Raw genomic sequence first — 24779 nt, forward strand, 5'->3', positions numbered from 1 at the left:
CCCCCACCCCGGGGCATGCTTGGGGGCGTAAGACTCTGCTCTGGGCCACCTCCAGGTTCACATGAGGTTCTAGCGCTGCATTCTGGAATGTGCAATGCTGTTACGTATGCAGTGACCTTTGCACATGCTTGGGTCTGGCCAAGGGGGCGGTCAGGTTTAACCGGTGCTTTTCTGGGTGCAGCGTCGCCTGAAGTTGGCCTGACGTCTGTTCCCAGATTTGGTTTGGAAAGCGTAAGCCTTTGTTTGTGCTGTTTTTATGAATCAGCTTGTTTTACCAGCTGTGCATATAAGTGGCTTATGATCATGCAAAGTGAAGCTCGTTGACAGCCCCTCGCGCCACAGCCCTCGGATGGGGGCAGACTGGTACTTCTGCCAGCGTCCTGTGCTTCACAAGCCAGAGACCGTTCGGACTGTGTGGGCATAAGAGTGAGGCTGCAAAGGGACTGGAAACTCGAGTCCTCATTTGTCACATTGCTCAGACCCCTGGAGTAATGGTTTTATCTTTCTTCATTGTGTGATGTTTGTTTTGATGCCCAGAAACAAAAATATTCACCTTTTCCCCTTTTAATTCCCGTTTTTGCCTGTCCTCGCCCCAAATAGTCCATCCTTCCCTTTGGTGTTGTCACGTTGTGTCTCCTGCTCATTGTGCCACCCCGGGTTTGCAGGGCCACCCCCTACCTTCCTTCTTTGCTGTTGTTCCGGACAGATTGTGTCCATCAGTGCTGGTGCTCCCATCAGGAGAGCCCTCCTGCAAGGTTTCACTTAGACCATTAGGTCCTAATCACCGTCATCTGATACCACTTCTGGACCATCCTGTGCATTTCCTGTATACACCTTCATTTGTATAGAGATGCCTAAGTACACTTACAGGCCTGCCATGGCTTTGGGCTTTTTTGTTTTGTTTTGTTTTTGTTTTTTTCTTTTTGTTTTGTTTTGTTTTGTTTTGCTTTTTCACCCATGTATTTCCAAGTTTCCAAGTAAAAATAAATAAAATAGAAAATGCATCATAGGGGGCTGTTTTTTTTGTTTTTGTTTTTGTTTTTGTTTTTGTTTTTGTTTTTGTATGAAGCATAAAGATCTCTCTGACAAGCCAAGTCAGTTTTGACTCAGAAGGTGATACCAGACTTCTTTAATGGAAACTGTTAATTTTTTTCATTTACACTCTTTCTATCACTCATGCGTGTTTATCTGTCTTGTCTTCTCCCTTCCAACTGTGGAAGCCTGGCAGTGTTTATTTCACACAGGGTGTTACTGAAAGACAGATGCTTGTAGGGACTACTCAGGCCTCACACCTGGAATGTTAAAAAGCTTTCAGGCAGATCCGTTGGGTTGAAAAAAGTCCCTCTTTATAGAGGAGGAGGGGCCGGGGGGTAGGCGGTACCCCACCTTCCTCACCCCCGACGTGGTCACGAACTAGTTCTGACTGGACATCCAGACACCTTAGACGGTGCTTCCAGATCCACAAAATGGTTTCTTCTGATGAGTAGGCATGTGAGGCCCCTCTTCCTCCATCAGGACCCTCCGCCTGCTCACCCTGGCTTTTTCCGCCTTTGCCTTTCAGACATTCCGCCGTGAAGACGTTCCCATTTACTCCCTGCCTGCCTCTCTTTCTCAGCACCACACTGAGTTAGGGTCATCCTTTTTCTCCACGACTTTGTACTTAACAGAAGGGTGGGGGGATCCACTCTTCTTGGTTTCAAGGACCTTCTCTTTCGCTTGCCTCTTCTTTCCAGAACATTCTAGTTTGGTGTGAGGTTAAACTGTGCAAAATACTGTTTGAAAGAAAGGAGAAAAAGAGAAAAGAACTTGTCAAAATGCATTTGTTAGATCACGTTTTAAATGAAGTACAATTGAAGGTAGTTTTTGTCCAAAGAAAGGAAAAACCCCTGCAAATCCGCTGAGCTCCCAGAGAGTGCGCCTCCTTTGTCGTCGCCCTGACATTGAAGTGTAATTTTTCATGGTTATTTGGACTGGAAAATGGGGGGGAAGGGGAGAGACGGGCCTGCGATTATTTCCCATAAATGACAACACAATCACATCACGCTCCGCTACAAACATGCTCTGGGAATTTGCCTTTTTTACGTTTCGTGTGTGGAAGTAGCAGCAGCCGCAGCCGTGGCTCCATAGAAATCCCGGGGAATTAATCCCCGCTGAATCCAGCGTACTTCAGAGTTCTGGGATGGAGCTGGGTTTCTGGTGTAGTGTGGATTCTGAAACCATTTCAGGGCTGGGTTTGTGTTTTTTTACACACTGGAACTCACATCTTTTAGTTGTTTAAAAAAAAAAAAAGATCTTCCTGGGAATAGCCACCAGGCGAGTCAGTGACATATTTCTTCCCGTTGTGCTTTGTCACCGCACACAGGCTTTCATCCTCTCTGCATTTCTGCAGGGGGCGGCCCAGGTGCTTGTGCTGAGCACACACATAAATGAAACTGGTTGCAATACTGGCTCTAGGCGGTTCCTCCCTTTCTCCCCTCTCATGACCCCCACCCACCCCCTTCATTCCAGCACAGTTTCGACGAACTGTTCAAATGACCAAGCGGCCTTGCCCGGGAGAGGAAGGGCGGCAGGACCCCCGCTCGCCATGCAGTGGTGCTGTCTGCGCAGGAGGGCCGCTGGGAGCGAGACTCTTCTCTGGGAGGCCTGAGCAGGCCGTGGCCTCTTTGGACCCCAAAGATGCTCTCCTGTCGATGCTCAAGTTAGAGGTGAAGCCAAGCAAAAGGCAGATACAGGGGCTCCCCCAGGCTTGCCTTCTGGTCTGCTGGACCTGGCTTTCTCCAGTAGGGGCTGCACTCGCAGGCTGCAGCCGACCCGGCTTCCCAGGCTCCCTCATGCTGTACAAGCCCCATTTTTCTTGTTTCTGTAAACAGTGGCAAGATCTTCAAATATACAAAAGCATAAATGGTCTCTATTCTCCAATTAGTCATTTTAATAACACCCGGAGTTGCCTTCAGAGTGTTGATTCTTTTAGCCTGGGGCCAAAAGCCCGGAGCGGGGGAGAAGGTCGGGGAGGGGGCAGCGAGGGGGCCGCTTCCTTGAGCACCGGGCTTTCCTGGGTCTTCCTGCTGAGTCTCCCCCGCGGCCCCGTGCAAGGCTGGCACCTCCACCACCAGGCAAGCTCTGTCCAGAAACCCCAGGAGTGGCGGCCCCAGGTGTATTTGGTAAATGAACTCCTAGTGGGAAAAGGAATTCTTGTGGTAAAATGATCACTGAAAGGGTCTCTGTGAAAAAGAACTTGTCACTGGAGGAGGGAGTGTGTGATCTTCTCCGTGTCCTCACGTCCTCTCACCTCTTGGAGGACTGAAACTCGTTTTTACAACTGTTACCTTCAAGAAGGCATTTGTGTTTAAAACAGCTGGTTAGCTTTTTGGTCACATTTTTTAAAAAATGCCCCAGAAGTGAAAAAAATTCCCTGTGGGGCCAGCAGGCTGACCCCTGACCGTTCACTCCAGCTGGAGGAGAAGGGTCCTCAGCAGAGTGGCCTCGCCTGGCGGAGACCTTAGACGTGTGACGACGTGGAAAGTTTTGCCTGGGATGAGTCTGACCTGGAGGGGAGCCGACCCCTCCCTGCCCCATGCTCTGTGCCCCCAGGCCTGGTGCGAGGGTCTGAGGAGAGGGTCTGGAGAGGCCGGGCCAGCGGGAGTGCAGGAAGGCAGCCGCTCGCCAGAGGGTATATGTTCCACCAAGTGCCTTGGGTTCTGCCAGTGCCCTGGAGGTCTCGCATCTGCTGGAAAAGAAGTGGCATCTTATCCTGAGAAGGTGGGAGAATAGGACACTTCTGATGAATAAAGGAATGCCCCAGCCTTGGAACCCCTGCCGGCTCTGCCTTCCCACCCACCCTCATCCTCACCTGGAAGGTTTCTTGCCTAGACTGTGAGCATTGTGTCCCAAAATGTTTCGTTCACCAGTGTTGATGTGGATCCTCGGCCCTTCGTCTTGTGATTCCGCCTTTTCCTTGATTAATCTATACCCTGTGAAAATGTAGAAAATGAAATAGACAAGGTTTGCCAGCAATTAAAAATAATATTCAGATGATCACCCACAAAGAACTTCCAGGTAGTAAGTTTCCTGTTCTGTGGGCATAGTGAGAACATGCAGTCACTGAGATGCGAAGTCCAAGGATTTGTGTGTTAAATCAATAGTTTGCATTGGTGGGAAGCAAAAAGCACCTTGATTTAAGGAAAAATTTCTGGGGCGGTGGTACTGTCACTCAAAAAGCCATGTTGTCAGGGTTGGAAAGACGACACCATGGAGTAAAAACCGTGGTGTCGACATTTGAGAAAATGCGTTTGGGAATGTCGTGGAGAAGATGATTGCGTCCTGGGTCTGGGAGTCACTGTGCATTTGGGATAGCCCAGGGCACATGGAGAGTCACCTGCTCCTAGGACCTGTGGTCACATTCAGTGAGAGCACACTTGCCAGAATGCCACGAGGGAGAATGGTATAGTTAGTGGCCCACCCCTGTGGGCGTGGCCACAAGCTCTGCCACCATTCACCTCTCCCTCCATGACTTGTGGAGGGAAGACAGGACTAGAGGTGACGAGCTGGAGCAGCAGACCTGTCTGTCCATCAACACTGCAGATCACATCCTGTTACAAGTTTCTCTTGTCGCAGAATTTCAATGCACTGGATCTTATTTGAAATAAGCAGTCTAGACCTTTGCCATCATCTAGGATTTGATTTGACTGGGATTTGAAAAATAAAGCGTGCATATTCTGTAGAATATGCCCAGCCATTAGAGGTGCCTCTGGATAACAAGAGGCGAGAGGACTGGGCAAGCTGGGGTGCTCTGCACTCGTGCTCCAGTGGAGCCGGCCAGGGCTGCAGGACAGCCGATCAGCCACAGTGTCCCACGGTGAGTCTGTAGCCACAGAGCCCAGCATTGGCACTGGACTTTCAGGAACCAGAGGACAAGACACAATCGTGGATTCCCTCCGCTACCCACCACAGAGGATCCAGCCAAAGTGGCTGCCACCCTCCATGTCCCCCCTGCTGGCCCGCGTGTGCCGGGCCTTTCCCGCCTGCTTCAGTGGTTATCCTTGGTTAATTAGGTTGAAAATGGAGAAAGGAAAAGCTTTAACCCTATCTTCAAAGTAAGCAGACTGGTTATTTTGTTTTTCAAAGAAGAGGTCCAATATACAATTAAAACTTGTTTCTGGTAAACCTCATTCCAGGAAAGATGAGCTTTTAACAAAAGGCTTTTGACAGCTGCAGGCTATTTCATTTTTTTTAATGCCGAATGAAAAATCAATACATTTTTCTGGGTTATACATATTCAGAGCAGGCCTGATATTTCCATTATAATGGAAAGTGGGTGTCTGTGCACATCTCTCCTGTCAGAGCTACCCCGCCGCATTTTCCAAGCCACTGCTAAATATTTCAAACCTGATTTGATTGTGGTTCATGACAGCTAATGTTTCTCAGCTCTTGAGCCTGCCGACAGGCAAACGCACTTTAGTTCACTCCCCTCCACCCTCAAACACCGCTCCCCCCAAAGAAAAAGGAAAGAACAAATTCATTCTTCAGGGATCCCAGATTGGTGTATTATTTAAGTAACACAATCGCCTGAGCCTTGGGAAGAGACATCGTGGTTCTGAGAATTTCCAAATTTCTATCATCAAGGCCCAGTGCGGGTTTTGTCAGGTTTGAGGGAAGGTTTGGCTTAGTCTCCATGAAGTTAGGAACAGTTAGGATGAATCTCAATCACTGATGATCTCCTCTTCTTCAAGTCTGTAACTGATTTGTAAAACACACCCAATGAGCACAGCCCTCGGCCCTGGTTGTTCGGTGAACAGTATCGTTTTTTAGCAGTTGGCGCGTTTTCCTGACTGACACGTTCGGAGATTCGTGTGAGGTGGTGGTGATTGCTGACTTCGTGATGATGCCCCCACCTGGTGTTCCTTCCACCAGCCCATTTCCAGGTTATTCATAAAATTATTGCAAGTCGCCATGGGGCTGCCAAGTTGGCACACACAGTCACCATCACCAACATGGGAAGTATAAGGTACGTAACAAGAACCATTTGCATTGGCGGTGAGCAAACCCACCTTGACTGAAGGGAAATTTTCTGGTGCTGTGGTATCATCAACCCCAAAGCCCAGGCTGCCCTAGGAACCCTTCCATTTGAGGATGTATTATCTGCAGAAATTCTTACACCTGAGGGCTTTGCCCTTAACCAAGGACGTGGGTGAGCGATAGGAAGTGCTGTCTGGGAGAGGCAGTTGTGAAAAGGAGGTGGATGGAAGGAGATTTTTTTAAAGGTCTTCAGCCTGTGTTTTACATGGAAGTTGAAGGCAGAAGGGACACTAAGGGGACCTCACAATTATTCAAGATTTGCTTCTATTTCCCTAACCTTTTATCATGGAAATACATCCGAACAGGAGTAGGGGCCCTAGTTTGAGGGCTACTATGGGGTGTATCCGTGAAGTCTGTGTCTGGAGTGGAGTTTAGAGACGACTTGTGTGGGGTCTTCTGAAGAAGAGACCTTCTGTCTGAGATGGTGGGGCCCACTGCCTCCTGCCAAGAGCAGCAGGTTGTGTGGGGCAGAGGTGACCTCCATGCCCGGGGCTGGCTGCGCCTGAGGAGGCATCCTAGTGTGTTCTGGTTGGGTTCTGAAACAGCATTCAGCTCTTCGGGGAGAAGATGGTTTTCATTTGTCTTTTTTGGCCCTAAAAATGGTGCAGTTGTTGTTGCATGTCTTAGGGAAGGAGAGTAATTTCATCTTCTGAGGGAAAGACAGGGTTTTCCCGATAGAACTGGACCATCATCCATCAGGTCTTCACGTGTTCCCACCATCTGTCAGTAGCTGATATTATAGAAAAAAACAGTTGAGTTCTGTAATGACCCTAGCCACTTGCCACTGACTTTCCAGGGGACAGGATGGGGGTGATACACTCTGTGATCTGTGGGGATAAAATCTTGCCTCTGCTCTGTGCTCTGAGTATCAGATACACACGCCTAAAGGGAACGCGGGCTGGATAACCCGCCCCAGGAGCTCAGGGTGTGGAGAGTGTGGATGCAGCTCTGTTTCAGAGCTGGGTGCCATCCTGCCCGTGGTTCCCATGTGTCCCCATTGCAGGGGGACCCTGGCCCTGCCTGTGGGTGCCCGAGGCCCAGGTCTTAGTGAGTGAGGTTGCCGGAGGCTTTGGGGACCAATAAAACGTAACCCCGCCTGCAAGGCATTGTGGCTCCGAGCTGTCCAGACGAATTCATAGTTTGCATCTCTGTTTTTTAATCATTTCTCTACCTTTATTGGTATTCAGAGCTCACAGTTTTCTGGTTACTGTCAGTCTGGGCTTTTATCCATTTTAAAGAGCTCTTTCTACCCTTGCTGTTGATGATGATGGTATAAAGACAGATGGTGTAACTGCTTATGAATGTCCTATTTTATTTCCCCAGGACCAGTTGACTTGAAGACGTATATTATTTCCACATGCTCAGGTTAGGCGGCCCAGACAGTGTCTGCCTCCTGCAGTCGGCTGCCCTTCCAGGCCTCATCATGCAGAGGGCGACACCTGTAGGTCACACGCAGAACTTCAGGGAAGCGCCTGCTTGGCTGAATGGGACCTGGTTTTTAGCTGGGGGTGAGGACATGATCTGCTTGTAAAGGAAGCTGGCTTGTCCAGGAGTTTCTTAATCATTTCTTCCACCAAGCATATAACAGCTCTTTGGTGAATGAGTCACAAATGATAATATTAAACCTAGAAACTCAAAAAGAAGAGGACTTGATTTTTAAATCTTTAAGAAGAAAAGGAGAGAAGGAGGGGGATAGAAAGAGAGAAAGAGAAGAAAAAGAAGTTCCGGAGTTAACCTCTATCATCTGCCCTCTCACTGGAACAAAACTGCCTTCACTTTTCTGCTTGTAGCCGGGCAGAGAGGGAAGAAAGCAAAGACCCAAGTAGGCTCGTAGAATGAGGCCTCCAGGAATAGTCACAAAGCACCATGTGGTTTCCTTGCTCATCACATGAATGATGTGCTTTTTCGTCAGTCTCTGTCTTCTGAATAGATGTGTTTGGAAAGGCTCAAAGAACTGAGGTCAGTGCCAGAGTGACCGTGAGTTCTTAACACTCTGCTGGGATGGCTGCAGCCCACATAATTCACAGGAGAGAGGCGCTGGCTCTGGAGATGGCCTCCCAGTGGGTAAATTTCTTCCTGCCTCTGAGAACAGCACCTTCAGACACCGTTCATCACATCGAGGTGTCCCCTGTTTTGTCGGTGTCAGATTCTCTCTGTCTAAGGTGATAATGTGTGTGTGTGCCCGTGCTCACGCTGGAGAGGAGGGACCGTTGAACCTTCTCTTTGCATAGTCACATGTGATTATTGTATGGATACTTACAGATGTTTTGTATCACAGGATGCATTGGGGCAGATGAGTATATCTTAAGAGACCTAGCTACTTTGGGTAGACCCAGTTTAATAATATCGATTGACTGAATGCTAGTATCACCATTCAGAGATGGATTTTATCATTATAGCATCGAACAGTTTTATCAAAAACCTAAAAATGTGCGTTGTGCATCCTGCCTAGAGATAATTAAGATGGGACATATATCACACTGTGTAACTCGCTTGTTATTGCTCAATTAGCACTTTGTGTATAATTTTTCTTTCTCTACTAAAGGGTGTATAGTTTAGTATGGTGCTGTATATTTGACTGACTTCAAACCATGGTTGCTTGATTCTTCTCTGAACTAAGGGTGGGTTTGGGGAGACTTGATGTTAGCTGTACTAGGCAGTGAGACAAACAGGAGATGAAAAAATTGTATGTGGAATGCTCTTAGTTGGAGAGGAAAATAAGCAGTATCTTCTCTCATCCGTGTTCCCCGCGACTGCGTCGAACATCCCTTGCTGGTGGTAATGGAGAAAGAATATTCTCTAACCCCTAGTCTGGTTTGTCAGTTCTTGGACTTCCATTGTCTTTTGGGGAAGAGTAAGGAGAATCTGGCTTTAAATAGGTACTTTCTTCCTCAAGTGTTTTATAAACCCTCTGAGATCAATTTATTTTGATCTCTTTTTACTTCCTTTGTGAGATAGAAGTTTCTATTTTCTGAAGGGTTGGAGGGTATTAAACCTTGAAATGGTGAAAAGTCGAGTTGGGGCTGGAATCACCTAGGGTGACACTGGACAGAATCCCCAGTCCATGGTACTAGATTGGACCCTCGTCCTTGGCTCCATGGATCTGGTCCAGTGCCAGCCTTGGTGACGGTGGTGGGGGCTGGGCTCCAGAGTCTCTTCACCCAGGAAGGTATGCTCTTCAGAGTCTTCTAATGATGTTCTGAACTCACCTTGGTTTGCCTGCCTCATTCATTCAATTAACCCATCTTAATGAATGTTTTGGATGATGATCCAAAGGGACAGGAAGAATATCTCATTCTCTTTATCCCCACTTGGGCAATTGGTGTTTTACTTCACCATTAAACCTAATGTTGGAAATGATCACTCTTTTTCCTTCACTAAAGCAGTGTGTGCTGAGCTGGAGGGAGTCTCCCTGGTTAGTCTTAAGCCTATGGTGGGTAAAGAATGGAATGACTTCAAAAGGAAAGTGTATGGTTCTGTTACAGCTTCTTTTCCCTTTCTCTTCAAAACCAGCTTCTCTCCACGGGTGCCTGGCATGCGCATAGAAGTGTGTTTTCTAGACTTCTTCACAGTGATGAAGTCATATCGCTGATATTCTGTGATTCTTCAGGATGTGAATGACCGTACAATTCTCCCATCACGGCCTGACCTGTGCACAGGCACCACGAGGCCCTGCGGGGGTGAGAGTTGGGATCTAGTCTCGTTGGTGTCGGGACACAGTGTGGCTGGAACCAGGCACGAAGCAAACATGGGGTTCCTCTCGCATCTTCAAGTGTAAAAGACTTGTGTGCATTTCAGGAACTCAGATGGAGCTATTTCTTCAACAGGATTAGCTTTTCAATGAGAAAAGCTCAAATGAGGCATTCAGCATCCATCTGGAGATACCTCCTGTCCACATGTCTAGAGCAAGTTGCCATCTCATACTGACAAGCAGGGCAGGAGGGTCCCCCATGCATACCCAGACCTCGGTGTATCTGTGGTGCCGTCAGCCTTTCAGGGGCCGCTGGGAGGAGAAGAAGGACAGTCGTTGGCTCTGTTCTGTGGTTGGCACTTCTTTGGAGTAGGAGCTGAGAGTCCTTCATCTTCTGTCTGCTTTTATTTAATCCTTGACATTTTGTTTTTCTTCTCTTTCAGAAGAAGCCATTGAAGATGTTGAAGGGCCCAGTGAAGCGGCTGCTGATCCCGAGGAGCTTGCTAAAGACCAGGAGGGTGGAGGCGAGAAGGACCAGAGCAAGTGGACAGGTAGAGTGTGGGGCTGCCCTCCAGCCCCTGGTGTGTCTCCCCCCAATGCAGGAGTGAGGCCATCAAGTCAGGGAGCGGGCACATCCTTAATCCACCCACAGCCACTAGGCTGAGTCTGTGCTGGTGGGAGATGGGGTTTTTTTTTGCTTTTTTCACCGGTCACCTTCCTTCTCCTATTATGTAATATTGACAACTTTTAAAACTTGTTTTAAATGAGCCCAAAGCCAGCTTATTTATCGAGCAGCCTGGAGTCTGGTTCTGCTGGCGGCTCTGTTGTTCCAAGGTCCCATTTCTTTAGCACCTCCTCTCTGTTGTGGTTTTGCCCTTGATGTGATTCTTCCTCCACAGAAGGGCCAGTGCCCTGTCCCGCCTGCTCCCAAACCCCACGGAGAGATTTGCCATGTGGAAGTTGACTGGTGTCTCTGCTGTGTCTCTTAAGATCAGTGGGGCCTGGGCAGCCCCTGACACACTCGGCCTCCTCCCCAGGCCCCTGAATGGCACCCAGAGGGGAGGCAGGCCGTGCAGCCAGGCAGGAGGACGGCTTCCCAAAAGCAGAAGAAATTGAAGAAGTCAGGAAAGGAAATGCTATTTCTGGAAAAGCTGGTGTTGAGAGAAGAGGGGCTGGACATCTCTCAGGATGATAGGATTTTGGTATCTAGGGAAGGAATTGCTGAGACTGAGAAGAGAAGCTTAGGGTTTTTTTTGAGGAGGAGCAAAGTCTTACCGGGACAGAGAAGTCTCCCAGAAACCACCACAGTAATTACAGGAAATGCTATGACAAGCAACAGAAATTATTTTATTTGGTCAACCTAATTCTTATGGTCTTTCATTATGAATATTGTAATACTTTGATTTTTTTTGAGAAAATATTTACCTTCTGGAGTCCATTTTGGTTGGGCCTTTGTTACTTTTCCAGGCATGACTGTTCTTAAATCATGTTCAGTGTCGGCCTTCACTATTTAAACAAGATACAGAATCTTGGAGGGAGGCCAGGGGAGAGCAATGAAAATGACTGAAGGCTGAGAAATATTGCCTCTGAGAAGAAGCTGAAGAAATTGGGGCTCTTCAGCCTAGAAAGAAATTCGAGAGGCAGCATAATAGCTTCCAAATATCGGGAGGGGCCGGCACACTATGTCCTGTGCATCCCTGCCGCTGAGTGACTGACGGGGCACACTGGGAGGATTTTACTGTCCGCACTGCCCATCATCCCCTTTTGAACTGGGCTCTGTGGTGTCCAGAGGCCTGGGCTCAAGCTAGTGCTTAGGGATGGGGCAGAGCCCCCCAGGAAGATTCGGAACTGGATGAGGACCAAGGAGTAGGGGGTGCGGTCCATGCTGGGAGGCCCCGAGTGTGTGGAGAGGATTGTCCCCAGTTACTTCGTGTGGGTCGGGATCCCAGGCTTGGCTGTAATACTCAGATGAGACCTGAACACTCTTTGCAGACAGTGGTTGAACACAGGTGCCCAGAGGAAGTGAACTGGGGAAGAGAATGTCATGGACACAGTTGGAAGACTGAGTGACCTTCCAGGCCATTCATCCTTTGTTTTCACAGTTTGGGAGCCTGGTTTCTAATACTACCTCTGCCACTTCCTAACTCCGTGACTTCACGCGAGGTGCCCTTCTGCGCCTGTTTTCTCACAGGAGAGGAGCACTGGAGTAGCACCTCCGTCGGTGGCATGGCCGTGAGGAATATTTGAATATGGGCAGCTTGGGACGGTGCCTGGCATGTAGTGACTCTGTATCAGGAGGGGTTTTTTGTTTTTGTTTTTAGTTTAGTTACATAAGATGAGGAAAACTAGTGTGAGTTTCTCTTTGGGTCCTCCCATTTGAATGTAAAGCTGTTGCCAGTTTTTTAAAGAAGGGGAGGGAAACGACATAGAAGGATTTAGTGGGGTTGTGCAGATGGTATTTGGTGCATGTGTTTCCTGCATTCTGTGCACTCAGGGTACTAAGGAAACAACAAAAAGTAGCCATCATTTGCAAACATCCTACTGTGTGCCAAGCTCTGTGCCTGGCACTCCATATATGTTTCTCTAATCCTCACACCTGTTTAGAGCAAGGTTTGTTGAGAGCAGTTCAATTAAATCCCATGTACCAAGGGCTTTATGATTCGGTGGGACTGTGTCTTCACAGCACTGGTGGGCATGCTGGGCAGTCAGGAACGCACACAAAGACTTAAAATGAGCACGTAAGATGGATGTCTTCAATAAGGCTCCACTTTCTCATTCATTCATTCCAGCAACGTACCTAGTCAGAGACAGAAAATGAGTAACTCAGAGATGCATCTTACCAGTTGCTCAGTGGTAAAGAGAGAAGGGAAAATTCTTTCCCGACTCCAGCAAATGTTCCTCTTTTGACCTGAAGCATAATTTTGTCTGTATCATTTTGAGTGTGTAATGACAGCTTTATTAAGGTACTTGGGCCGATTTGATCTTGGAATCGATACAGGTGCCAGCAACCTCTTCTGAGCTTTCTTTGGGATCCTTAGTATTTTATTAAAAAAAAAAAATCCCTGTGTTTGTTCCATTTACTCCCTAAATTGAGCTGTTCCTATCTGATTAAATGTGATGAGGAGTGCTTCCTCCCTGCAAATAAATAAATAGCGATTTCACAATTTATACTGTTGATTAGTGGCTGCTCAGGATGCAGATGAATAATATTTCAAATGGGCCTGGATAATTGGCATTTTCTCAGCTATTGATCATGTAGTTTGGGGGTTTGTGCAGGAATGGATAATCTTTACTAAAAATTTTTGTTGTTTATTTTTCCATTGGAATGGGACTCCTGACTTCCTTTCTGATGTCCGTTGGTAATGGGCCCTCTTTGGGCTTCTTTTATTCAGGAGCCAGGTCTTTTACCGCAAGTGACAGCAAGACAAGCAGGGTGGTGATTGGAATTGCGCCACCGTCACTCCCACAGTCAGTAGCTGGGTCCCTGCGACGCGCAGGGCCCTGTCCAGAGTTCCACTGACCGCAGGTTGCTTGAGATTATAGGCCCAGCCTTCAGGGAATTTAACACTCTGCTGGAGATTTCAGGAACCCTGTATCATCAGACAGTATTCCTATAGATCAGGGCTGTCTTGTGTGAATAAAAATGCTCTGTGTCTATGCTGTACAGTACAGTGGCCACTAGCCATATATGGCCATTGAGTACTTGAAATGTGGCTAGTCCCACTGAAGAGCTGAATTTTAAATATCATTTAATTTTCATGAATTTGAATTTCAATAGCTGGTGACTGGCAGCTCCCCTATTGGCCAGTGCAGCTAGAGATACTCAGAAGGAGCCAGACTGACCCTGAAAGAATGTGTCACAATTCCCATTCTACTTCTCAGTTATTATTAAGGCTTCATTCAGCTCCAGCTGCATGCCAGGCACTGGTCTTGCGCATCACACCTGTCCTCCCCAGCGGGCAGGCCGTGAATGGCCCGCAGGTGCACAGGTCCTGGCCTCCACAGCCCTTGGGTGGCCTGGTGGGGCTGGGGGGTGCTGAAGCCAGGGGCAGTTGCAGCTTCATCTGTTGATACCAGTTTGCTATCGCTTTCTGTGTGTGCTACGATGTGGAAAACAGTTGGGCAGCAGAGCTTTGTCTACATTATTTCCTTTGATTGTCTTCCCACTCCATGAAATAGACACTGTAAGTAACCACCCTCTTGCCCCGTCCCACCATTTTGCAGATAAGTTAACCTTCATGCAGGTTGCCAAAAGGCACCCAGACAAGTTCAGATGTGCATCCTGCCTCTTCCACTGACTCTCATTGAGGGCAGAGCCTGGGCTCTAAGCTGTGCACTGTACCACCTCTCTAAGGATGGAATTTTTCCGTCTAATCATTTGATCCAGTTTTCCTTCCTATTCTGAGTATAGAGTGTAGCACTGTCCTAAAGATGTGCAGCAGTCAGCAGTCACACAACAGCCACCTGTGTGTTTGAAGCGAGTGGGACTGTCAGCCAGGAACCTGCCTCGTAGTAAGTCATTGTTGTGCTCAGTCTGAAAACAGACTGGGGAAGTGGAAAGAACACTCTCGATTTGGAGTCAGGAAGCCCACCAGTTAGCGAATGACCTTGGCTTCTTGGAACCTTGCATGTCTCACCTCTAAAACGTGGACAAATGACACCTGCCAGCCCCGTCTGGGTTCCATGATGGGAAGTAGTGACACATGCACAGACCCTTGGTAAACATTTTGGGGTTACGTCTACTCAGGGCAAGTGTAGAGCACACTTGTGGGCCGGCGGAGGGTGCAGGAGGGCTCTTTGAAGCCAAGCCTGCTCCCTAATGCACAGCCATTTCCACCGTCTAATTCTGTGGTTTTCTCTTTTGAAATGCGAAAAGGATGGCTTATTCTGTTAGCAGTGTGGATTTGAAAGTGTGTGTTCTAGATTGAAGAGCCCCCAGTGTCAGCAACTGAACAATCATTAATGCAGTGATTATCCAATCAATCATTAATTGCTATAAATTAAGTGATATACAATTAATGTGATGCTTTATCACCAATAATTAGGGGTAAAAATTGAACTGCTGGCAAAGAATCATAGCAAGATGGTTATTTAACTCCTGTAGCCGCCATGGTTTCCAGCCACAGAGCACTGAGCTGGGTCTAGTTAAGCTAATTTGAGACAAGATGACCTGGGGGTATTGATGCTTTAAAACAAACAAACAAACAAACAAACAAAAAAGATGGGGCAACAACCCAACTTAAAATGACAACATGATAATGTTTCAGAAATCCCTAACTGATGTCCATGTTTGTATTTGTGAAAAATTTTGACTTGGAATTGTAGTTGGAATGTTGTTTTTCAAGGGGAATGGCCCGAAGGGATTTTATTTTATTAATTTTTTTGAATCCATGATGCTCACCTAACACAGAGCAATTAGTGCAGTGGAGCGTCCCTGATTTGAATCTATGGAAGATTGCTATTAAAGGAGGTATTAATGGGCTGGCGAGGCCTGGACGGCTGTTAGGGAAGTGTGTTTCTGGACTACGGTGCTAGCAGGCATGATTTCAATCGGATGTGACATGTTTAACATAAATGTATAGTGTGTGGCTCTTGCTGTGTATGAATAATTCCTGCAGACCCACTGCCTTCCTAATTACTGAGGTTGAAAAAAATCAGGTCAGGCACATCCTGGTGGAAATCTATTACCAGCCTTCCCCCAGTCTCCCTGTTGTTTACGGCTCTGTGTAAATCGGGATGCCATTGTATGGGGCACTGAGTGCCTGAAATGTAATCTGTGACAGAGAATGAAAAGGGGCGAGAAATACATATGTATGTGTATATATATATATATATTTTTTTTTTTGAGTCCATAAAGACTAAAAAGGTATGTGCTGAGAGGGGAGCGGTCTGTGCTGTGAGGCATTAGAAGCCCGGGGCTCCCAGCCCGGTCCTGCCACTAAGATTAGCAGCATGACCTTAGGTCTCTGGACCTCAGTTTCACAATCTGTAAAGTGTCAGGTTTGGACTGAATGGGTTCTTGCAGTCCTGGAACTTCTTAAACATACAACTGGAGGAGGAACATTTGTCCGGTAGTGTAGAATCTTGGAGGATATTCCTTTCTAAAGTCAGAACGCTGGGAACGCGTGAGGGTGTCCCTGGTCCCTGGCCAGCTGAGAGAGTGTGGAGCCGGAGCCTGGGGAAAGCGTTCCCACGAGCGCCGTGGGCCCTTCCCGCGACGGTGGGGCAGTGCGGGCCCGCACCTGGCCCTGTGCTGTCAGAGCCCGACGGGGAGGACGTCAGTGGAGGAATCCTTGGAGACTCACATGGGTGCCTTTGGCTGCTCATGTCCCAGCCCTGTTGTTGGCTGGAAACCAGGCCATTCACTGCCTTTACAGAAGTCATTTTGGCCTAATTCTCTGTCCTTCCCAAACGTGGTTCCACCCCTCTACCTCACTCTAAAGTAAATGTGTCTCCACAGGCAGGGGCGTGTGGGGGAGTGCTGGGAGCCTGGCTTGCGTGGCCCCTTTGTGGTTCACATTCTTGCCAGCGAAAACCGGTTTTGGCTTTACGTTTTTCACACACAGATGGGAATCATGAGGCTAAGTCCGCTTTTCCAGAGTCCACTTGTTCCCCTCCACCACCTCCACTCCCTATTCTCTTTTTGTCCTGGCCACTTTCAGGCCACTTGGCTGCTTAAGTCACTGCGGGCAGAATTCTGTCTCACAATTGAAAACAAACCATTTGAACTATTTTTATGTTGAGAAGCAAAAATAGATAAAGGGGTATGGCGCATATATGGACTCGCCTGAATTCCAGTAATTCAGAAGCCTTGGCTTTGAGAATTTCTGTTGTAAGTTGTAAGAGAGATGGGCACCGCATCAGTGGAGCAGGTGTTTTTGTGGAGATAGCTCATGCAGACAGCGGATATGCAGAAACAGTCACTGGAGCTCACTTTCTAGAAAGGACGTCATATGCAGTCACATAACTATGGTAACAGTATAGTGAGAATCATCCTTAAGGTATAGACCGGGGACGGCAAAATGTAGATTAAGGAGCAAATTAGTTTTCATTACTGTAGAAAATACCTTGCAGATTTGCATGTTATTCTGGCACAGGGGCCATGTTAACCTTCCTTGTTTTGTTTCAGTTTCAGCTTTTGTGCTGATGAGGGAAGCACCTCTGTTATTAGAATCGCTATCATGATTTTTTAAAAATACCTGGTGCCTTTCTCATGGGATAGCCGAGCACTTTCGTCAGGCTCTCTCATTCTTCTTGGAATCCACCATTATCTTTAGTTAGCAGGTCAGAGAGCTAGGGCTCATCGATGGGAAACTCCGGGCTCCAGGCTTGTGATCAGACTGCAGTTTGCCTTGTGGATCAGGGATGGATTCCCCAGGGGGGAGAGCTGAAGAGCACGTAACATAGGAGTTTTCTCTTACCATGTGAAGATTGAAGGAGACTTGAAAATCCTGTTTCTCTAGTTGTCAGAAGGAATCGTCAGCTCTTTATAAAAGCATTTCTTCATTTTTGTTTTATTTTTATTTTAATAAGACTTTTTTAGAGCTGTTTTAGGTTTATAACAAAATTGAGAGGGAGGTACAGAGATTTCCCATTTATTCCCTGCCCTCCCCCTCCCCATGCATTGCTTCCCCCGTGATCAACACCACTCACCAGAACAGTACATTTTTTGGAACCACTGATGCCCCTGCACTCATCCACCATAATCATCCGAAGTCCACAGCGTACTTTCCGGTCACTCTTGATATACGTGCCGTGGGTTCAGACACATGTATGACAACATATATCCATCATATCCTATCACAGAGTATTTGTATTGCCCTAAAAATCTTCTGTGCTCTGCCTGCTCACCTCTCCCCAACCCCACATCCACCCATTTTTCTGATCTCCAGCACCTAGCAAATGCTTAGTACTGTTTGAATGTTTCATTAACAGTCAGTAGGTGAAAGACTGTGACCATAAACACTTTCAAGTCCAAGTCATTAACGACATTCTGCTTTCTAAACATCAAGCCCATGGGATGAGTAAGATTCCTCCATGTTGATTGATAGAAGAGGCAAATTTAGGGTGTCTGTGCTTGTCCTTAAAACCAGGCCCCTCCGTTCTCTCTGTGGTTATGTGTCCTCACACGGACCCATACTGTTTCCCAGAAATCCTTCAGAAAACAAAACCACAGTGGCACACGTTTATGCTGTCACCACGTGCGAGCCTCTGGTGGGCTTCACGGGCCTGGTCGGTCTTGCTGGCCTCCCAGAAACGCTGTGAGTCGATGCTGAACTCCTACCAACGGACAAGGGGGCGGAAAGTCCAGCGAGGTCGAGGGCAGAGCTCGGGGTCACATAGCTGGACTGGGACCAGGTTAGGTCTGCACTGTTTCTTAGCGAGGAGGGCTGACGCCTTTGTATAAAGAGTGCTTGGCTGGAGGAGGGAGAGAGCAGTGGGCGAGGAGTCCCCGAAGGTGCACTCGAGCCGCCTCCCCGTCACATTCATCATTGGTCCTGAGCCTTCGAAGACAGGGAGTGAATGGAGCGCAGTTTGCTCGGTGGAGACTGAGAAACATGGGCGTAAATATTACTCGGCCTGCGGTCCCCCTCTCTGTGTGGAACAGAGTCCAAGAGGGGACGTTTCTAGTCTTCTTGGTTCTTTAAACCTGCAGAGGAAAGTGGAGAACTGTTCCCGTTTCCAGCCTTCCGGGGGCCTGAGCGGTCTCTCTGCTCGGGCACAGGTTCTCGCCCACTCCGGTCCAACCTGGGCGAGCACAGGGGAACCCCCGGCGGGGCCCGGCGGGGGTCGGTTTGCCAGGGTGCTGAGAAGTTCCATGCAGGGCTCTTTGTGTCTGTCACCCTGCTGGGCCCCGGTTTTATGTGTTTATTTTCACAAGTTCCATTTCACTCTTGAAATTTAGTTAATTGTCTTATGAAGGTAGGTTTGGAATGGAGAAAAAAACAACGTGAAGGTCTTGTTGTGTTCCAGTCTCTGGAGCCTGTGCTCTGTTGGGGCTCAGAGGCCCTAACTGACCTAATTAATGTCAGAGTCGATGGGGACTTGATGAGCTTCTGTTAATTAACTGTGGTCTGGTCCCAGCATGACCCACATCGCCCCGTTTTGACCTACATTTCACACCTCTGGACTTGTTCCTGTCAGTTAGGTGTCTCTAAGGTCCTCCTCATTCTGGCTTTCTCCAAGTCCACAGTTGTCAAAATCTGGTAGTGAAGCCGGGGGCAGAGTGGTAATGCAGGCCATGATGTGACCCCAGCCATGGCCTGTGCCCACAGTGACCACAGCTGCAGATGGTGTCTGCATGGCTCAGGAGCTGACAAGGGGCCAGAGGCAGGCAGTTTGACTCGATACCTCAAGGTGCAGAATCAGGTCTTGGCCCCTTTGGTCCCCGGCTCCTGGTAGAAGCAGGACTCTTGGTGGCCCATGTTGAGGAGTTAATAAATATGCCGACAGCTGATGGCCTAAATGAGGTGGTGGCTGGTGGCTCTGTTTTGACTGGTGGCTCATTCATAAGCCTGACACAGAGAGAGCAAGGTATCTTGAAACTGAATTGCGGGATGGCCTTTTGGGAGCTCAAATCAGTGTAGTTAAGCAGCCTTATGCATATTTCAACAAGGAATTAGTACAACAGATTGATGCCTCTGATGTGGCGCTTAGCACTGTTTTTTCCCCAAAGATGCTGAGAAGCAGCAACAGCCACCAGTCATTGTGGGCCCGCCATCCATCCCACCTTGGCTGCTGGGAGAGCATGGCACCATCCCCTGTTCCCAGAATCCTGACTTGTGGGCACAGGGGCCAGTGTGGGTCTCTGCATCCTTCCCAGGGCTGAAGCAGAGGGGGCCTCGGACTGGTGTGACCTGCAGGTGCCAAGGCCTGTGAAGCCCGTACCAAAAAGATGCTTCCTCCTCCTGCAAAGTGGAAAGAGCCCAGAGAGGGGTTTGCCCCTTTCCCAGAGATTCTCCAGGACACGTAGACAGAATGAGACTTCCATGAGCAAAGCAACCTGTCCTCACTCTGGATTATGCTGCTTACAGAACACATGGGGGTTATTCCTTCCGAATTTCTGGCTTTGAAAGTCTGTCTGCGTTGGTTGGCTTGGAGCAGACAGGTTCCCTGAGGGACAGCCATCTTTCACCTTTGGCCTGAGGGGGAAACATCTAGCTTTGAGACCCGCCCTGGCTTTTGTCCCCTAGTGTCCATGAGGAGAGTGTCATTTTTAGCAAGAGTCAGCTGGAAGTGGACAGCCAGACCCGCGCACACCTGCCAGGCCCCTGTACTTAATTCTAGTCCAGCCGTGAAGCTGGTTCCTGCCAACTGCAGGAAGCTTCGGCTCTGATGGCGGTTCTCCGAGTGTGGCTGGACCGTGTCAGCACGACCTGGGAACTCGCCGGAAATGCGGCGTCTCTCAGTCAGACCTGTTCTAGTGGGTGGGGCCTGTTGGCCATGTTTTAACAAGCTTTCCAGGAGGTTTCTGACTCACACTTGAGTTTAAGAATGTTGGAGCTTTGACCGCGGTGACCTGTGTGAAGTTTGAGACCCATTTCTTCTTTAACTGGATGGCAAGGCCGTGGGACCCTCCACGTGAGAGGGACTGAGCTTTCCTGAAGGACACTGGTGCGCAGAAGAGGTGTGGGTCCTGGTCTCGGCAGATGGAACCCTGGATCGCAGGAGCCGGCTCGGGAAGGAGGTTTGGTCAGATGTTGGGGTCACGATGAAGAGTGATCAGGGACCCAGAAATCTTTATCTGAACCCTGGTTAAAAAGTGACACCTAGGTGAAGGGGAAACGGACCTCTATTCTCACAACTTCCTGTGAATCTACAATTAGTTCTAAATAGAAGGCAAATGAGTAATGATAACAACAGCAACAAAACCAACACCTCAGAGCTTCCGAATATTCCGAGTGCTGACCTGTCTGGTGCATCTTTGAGTTGGAGAAAAAAAATGAGCCATTCGTTCCCGGAGTAGCAGTTACACCCAGATGTCGCGTAACTCACGTTTCCCTGAGATCCTTTACGGAAACAGGAAGACGTGTCTGGGAAATCGATGGGGCCCGTGCGTCTCGCTCTCCATACCTGCGCATGTTCTCCTTTTTGGGTGGGTGGTTGTCCTTCTCTGAAGTGCTTTCTGGAGATGTCCAGGAGCAGCATAGCTTGGAGCTGCTGAAACTGGGACTGTGTTTTGCGTAGAAGGCCCTAACCCTCACTGGGCTGGCCTCTGCGGCAGACTCCGCCCCTTCGGGCAGGCGGGGAGGGGCGGGCGTGAAGACCCCCGCTGGGTGTGTGGTGCGGGCCTCTGCTTTGCACAGGTCCCCTGACTTCTTCCTGAAATGTCCTTAAGTGCTTGGTTGGAGGCAGGATGAAGACATGCATGCTTAAAGACCAAGTTGGCAGCAAGCAGACTCTTTAAAGGAACTTTTGTTCTCTGTATTAGGGGAGGAACTTAGCCAGATCTCTGGCCACCGATCAAGTGCAGGAGCTCCGCGGGAAATGCAAGTATGAGATCCTAGCCACTCCTCTGGGGAGGGAATTGCAAGCAGATGCCAAGAGCAGCTCCACATTCAATGGCAGAATGAGGATCACAAAGTCCAGCAGCACAGATGACCCTCTGGAAACAGTGCCTTTCTGCTTTCTGGAGGGGAGTGAGAGCCTCTGAGAGGTGGAGGGAGGAGGGCCATGGAAAGAGCTCCCCGCAGCTTTCAGTTCCTTCTCAGTATGAGCTGAATGACCACTTTCAGTTCTGGTGAAGCTTCTGTGACTGGCGGGCTGAGGTCATTATCCCAAATCAGGCGTTGAGTATGGAGTTGTGTGAATTTTTTTTCCCCCTTAGTCAATGGAGATAGATAAAAGATTGCTGTAAATTTCTGGGGCAGGTGGCAAGCCAGTTTACGGAACACGAGGCGATGAGAACCTCTGGCTTACGGAAAGTAGCATGAATTAATAATCATTTAATTGGCTCCTCCATTATGTTGCTGGTTTGGGAGATGGAAGTTTAGATGGAGGGGCTGTCAGTGGTACTTTAGCTCAGAGTCTGATGGTTGAGAAGTGGGGGTGGCGGTTGTCTTCGGCCCCTACTCAAGGATTACCTGTCAGGCAGCATCCCAGGCCTTGAGTGGGCTTACCTCGGGGTCCCCAGAAGGGAGAGGGTCAGCACTTGGGTGAATGCCACTTCCAAGTGCCCCTGCACCACGAAGAGAGGAAATGCAGGGGAGGCTTCCCAGCACCGCGGACAGCTCAGCGCATGCCCAGGGTATCCCCCAGGGAGGGCTCTGGCCAGGGGCTGGCCTGTGGCAGAGAACGTCCACCATGCCAACAGCGCCATTGGTGTGTTGAGTGATGAGAAGGTGGATTTTGCTCAGGACACTGAAACTTCCAGTACTTTTGATTTTCTTGGAGGGCAAGTCAATGTCTCAGCTAATGATTAGAGAAGGCCAAAAGCTGGGGACCTTAAGGTTCCATTTCTACTTCATTTCCAATTTTTCTTCGAGGTTCTTTTTCACGAGGCAGCAACTCCATGCCCTCCCCAGCTTCAGAGTTGTACCACCACACTACCAGGTGGGAAATGAGGCATGTGTTGGCTTTACGTCCACCGGCAGTCCGTGGTATTGGGAGTACAACTCTTCAGGTTTTTTGCCACCAAAATTTCAGTGACTCGGATTTTAGTTGGTTGGTGGGGATGGGACTGGGTGAGAATTCATTCTAGGAAGAGTGGTTTTATCAGGTGAAGTTAAAGGGGCTGTATTTCCACCATACTTGACCATTTTATAAGCCCCCTAAATTGCACTATTCTTACCTGTTCTTTAAAGTGAGTCACCTCCTACCTGAAACCTTTTATGAAGCTTGTTTTAATTATTGTAGAACATAATAAAAGCACTTCTTGGAAATTGCAAACAAAACTTGCATAAATTCAGATTGGCTCTCCTCTCTTCTCTACTCCCTCTAATTAATATGACAGGAGGGGTAAATATTTAAGTGATTCTTTTTAGAGGTTAAATACTCCCGAAGCAAGTATGTTCAAAACAAAGGATATCTGGAAATTGATGTCACATGAATGAGTTTTGTTTTTCCTGAGGAAGCCATGCACTGACGACCATGTTTCCCTTTGAAATGAAATTCTTTTCCCTAGAATGTAGGGGAACCTAAGGGAATAAAATGGAGAGTCATGAAGCAGGTCAGTCCCTCTTAGCATTTGTCTTTGTCAGATGTAGTGGCCAGCTCATCCCAGTTTAAGGGGGAATGTGGCTTTCGGCCCAGAACATCGACTTTGAATTTTCTGTACTCTGTAACAGAGACATGTTGGTCCTTTTCTTGCCTCACCAGCGAGTTGGGTGGGGCAACCTTAACTGCTGATAAGTTGAGCGAGTGTTTGTTCACTCCTTAGAAAGTCTGCGTGGTAAGGAATCCACAGCTCACATCCCGTCAGGCTGTGGTTGGGGTTGGACCTAGCATTTCGTTGTCCCAGTCTCACACTTGCCTCACTGTATAGAGTGCGTAATCCATGGCATGTGCACGTTCACAATTCCTTACCACAGTTTTAAACCCTTTGAAGTGCCAGGAGCCCAGCATGTTGCCTGTGGAAGATTCACTGAGATTTAACACATATTTTCATAGGAGATAGCTGCCAAAATGAGGAAAAATTGCTTGAACCAACAAAGTAAAAAATACCACCTGATGTTTCGCACAGTATGGATCTAAATATCTAAATATTAAGTTTTTCATGGACAGTTGAATTTAAATGTTAAACTCTTAATTATAATACTAAAAATATAATATACCTACATGACAAATGGAGAAAATGGGGAAATGGTCCATGATGCCATCACCTAAATACAAATCATTTTCATCTAGGTTTTTTTCTTGTAACACCTATTTTTTACAAAGCTGTATCATTGTATAATGCCCATTCTAGCCTACTTTTTCTGATTAACATTCACAAGGATTTTTCCTTATTGCTTCATAGCTATCATTTTTAACGTCTTCTGATACTCAATAGAGCGTGTGTACTGTTGTTTACTTAACCATGCCCTGTCGTAAAAGATCTAGATGGTTTCCGATTCATTCTGTCGTCATAGAAAACTGACCCTTTGAGTTGTTACCAGTACAAACCAGCAGTTCCAGGCACTGTTTAAACTATGGCTTGTCTCTTGAACGCACCAATTTTCATTCACTACTGTGAAATCATAGTGACCTTAAAGTGACCAGTAATTAATTTTTTTAAAAAAATCACGTTTTCTAAACTGTGACATCTCTCCTAGAATTTAAGCTAAAGTTCGAAAAGTCTTCAAAGCAGAAAACCACAGTACTTTCTCTCTTGATCCTCATCCCCCCGCCTTACTTGGCCCCCAGTGTATGCTAGTGACAGAACTGAGGGAGAAGTTGCTTTTGAGACTCTGGCCCTTTTGAAGTCATTCAGAGAGAAGAGGCTTGAGAAACCCAGACTGTCGTGGCCGGTAGCAAGCCCTCACCCAGCCTGCCGGTGAACTTGCACAACTGTTTGCCCATGTACAGAAATTATACAAAAGCTTTGGTATCATGTTTTGATAAGGATTGACATTTTGATGCCTGGGGTCAAGCCAGGAGGGGGCCTGTCAGCCTAGTTAACCTAACTCTTAGGAGCAGTCCCCCCATCACCCAGGGAGACACCAGGGGACTGTAGCTGGGTGTTCATAGACTCTGCTGTTGTAAGAAAGGCATGGCTTTATCTTTAGAGAAGAAACCTGGTGTTCACTTCTAGACAGATCTGATCTAATAAAAGTGCCGGGTGCCCGGTGTAGAAGGGAGACGGGCCTCAGAAGATTTTATTCCAGCGGATGCCATTTTCATATTGTAGCAGGGCTGTTGTGTTCCTCTGGAGAAAGAGGAATGAGTGAGCGAGTGCTGATTTTATTTTTTTAAACACTTTATAAGGACTCCTTAGCTCGAGCTCACAAAGGAAGCTTTAGAATTCCAGAGCAGTTTGAGAGTATGAAAAAAAAAAAAGGTAATAAAAGTCCCCCTCTCCATGCAGGGGAAAAGA

The 24779-nt window shown here is 47.9% G+C and overlaps 1 protein-coding gene and 1 non-coding gene across 3 annotated transcripts in view; one reads left to right on the forward strand and one right to left on the reverse strand.

The window, feature by feature from the left end:
* Positions 1 to 24779, forward strand: part of ZFHX3 (zinc finger homeobox 3) — a 232441-nt gene that overhangs the window by 182699 nt on the left and 24963 nt on the right. For both annotated transcript variants that reach the window (XM_072967645.1, XM_072967646.1), the window contains one exon: positions 10210 to 10317. In XM_072967645.1, coding sequence (XP_072823746.1) covers positions 10210 to 10317 — 108 coding nt within the window. The remainder of the gene's footprint in view (positions 1 to 10209; positions 10318 to 24779) is intronic.
* Positions 16819 to 16925, reverse strand: LOC116281967 (U6 spliceosomal RNA). Its single transcript, XR_004191443.1, has one exon. It is a non-coding gene; the product is annotated as a U6 spliceosomal RNA (small nuclear RNA).

This window comes from Vicugna pacos, chromosome 9, assembly GCF_048564905.1.
Source record: "Vicugna pacos chromosome 9, VicPac4, whole genome shotgun sequence".
NCBI lineage: Eukaryota > Metazoa > Chordata > Mammalia > Artiodactyla > Camelidae > Vicugna > Vicugna pacos.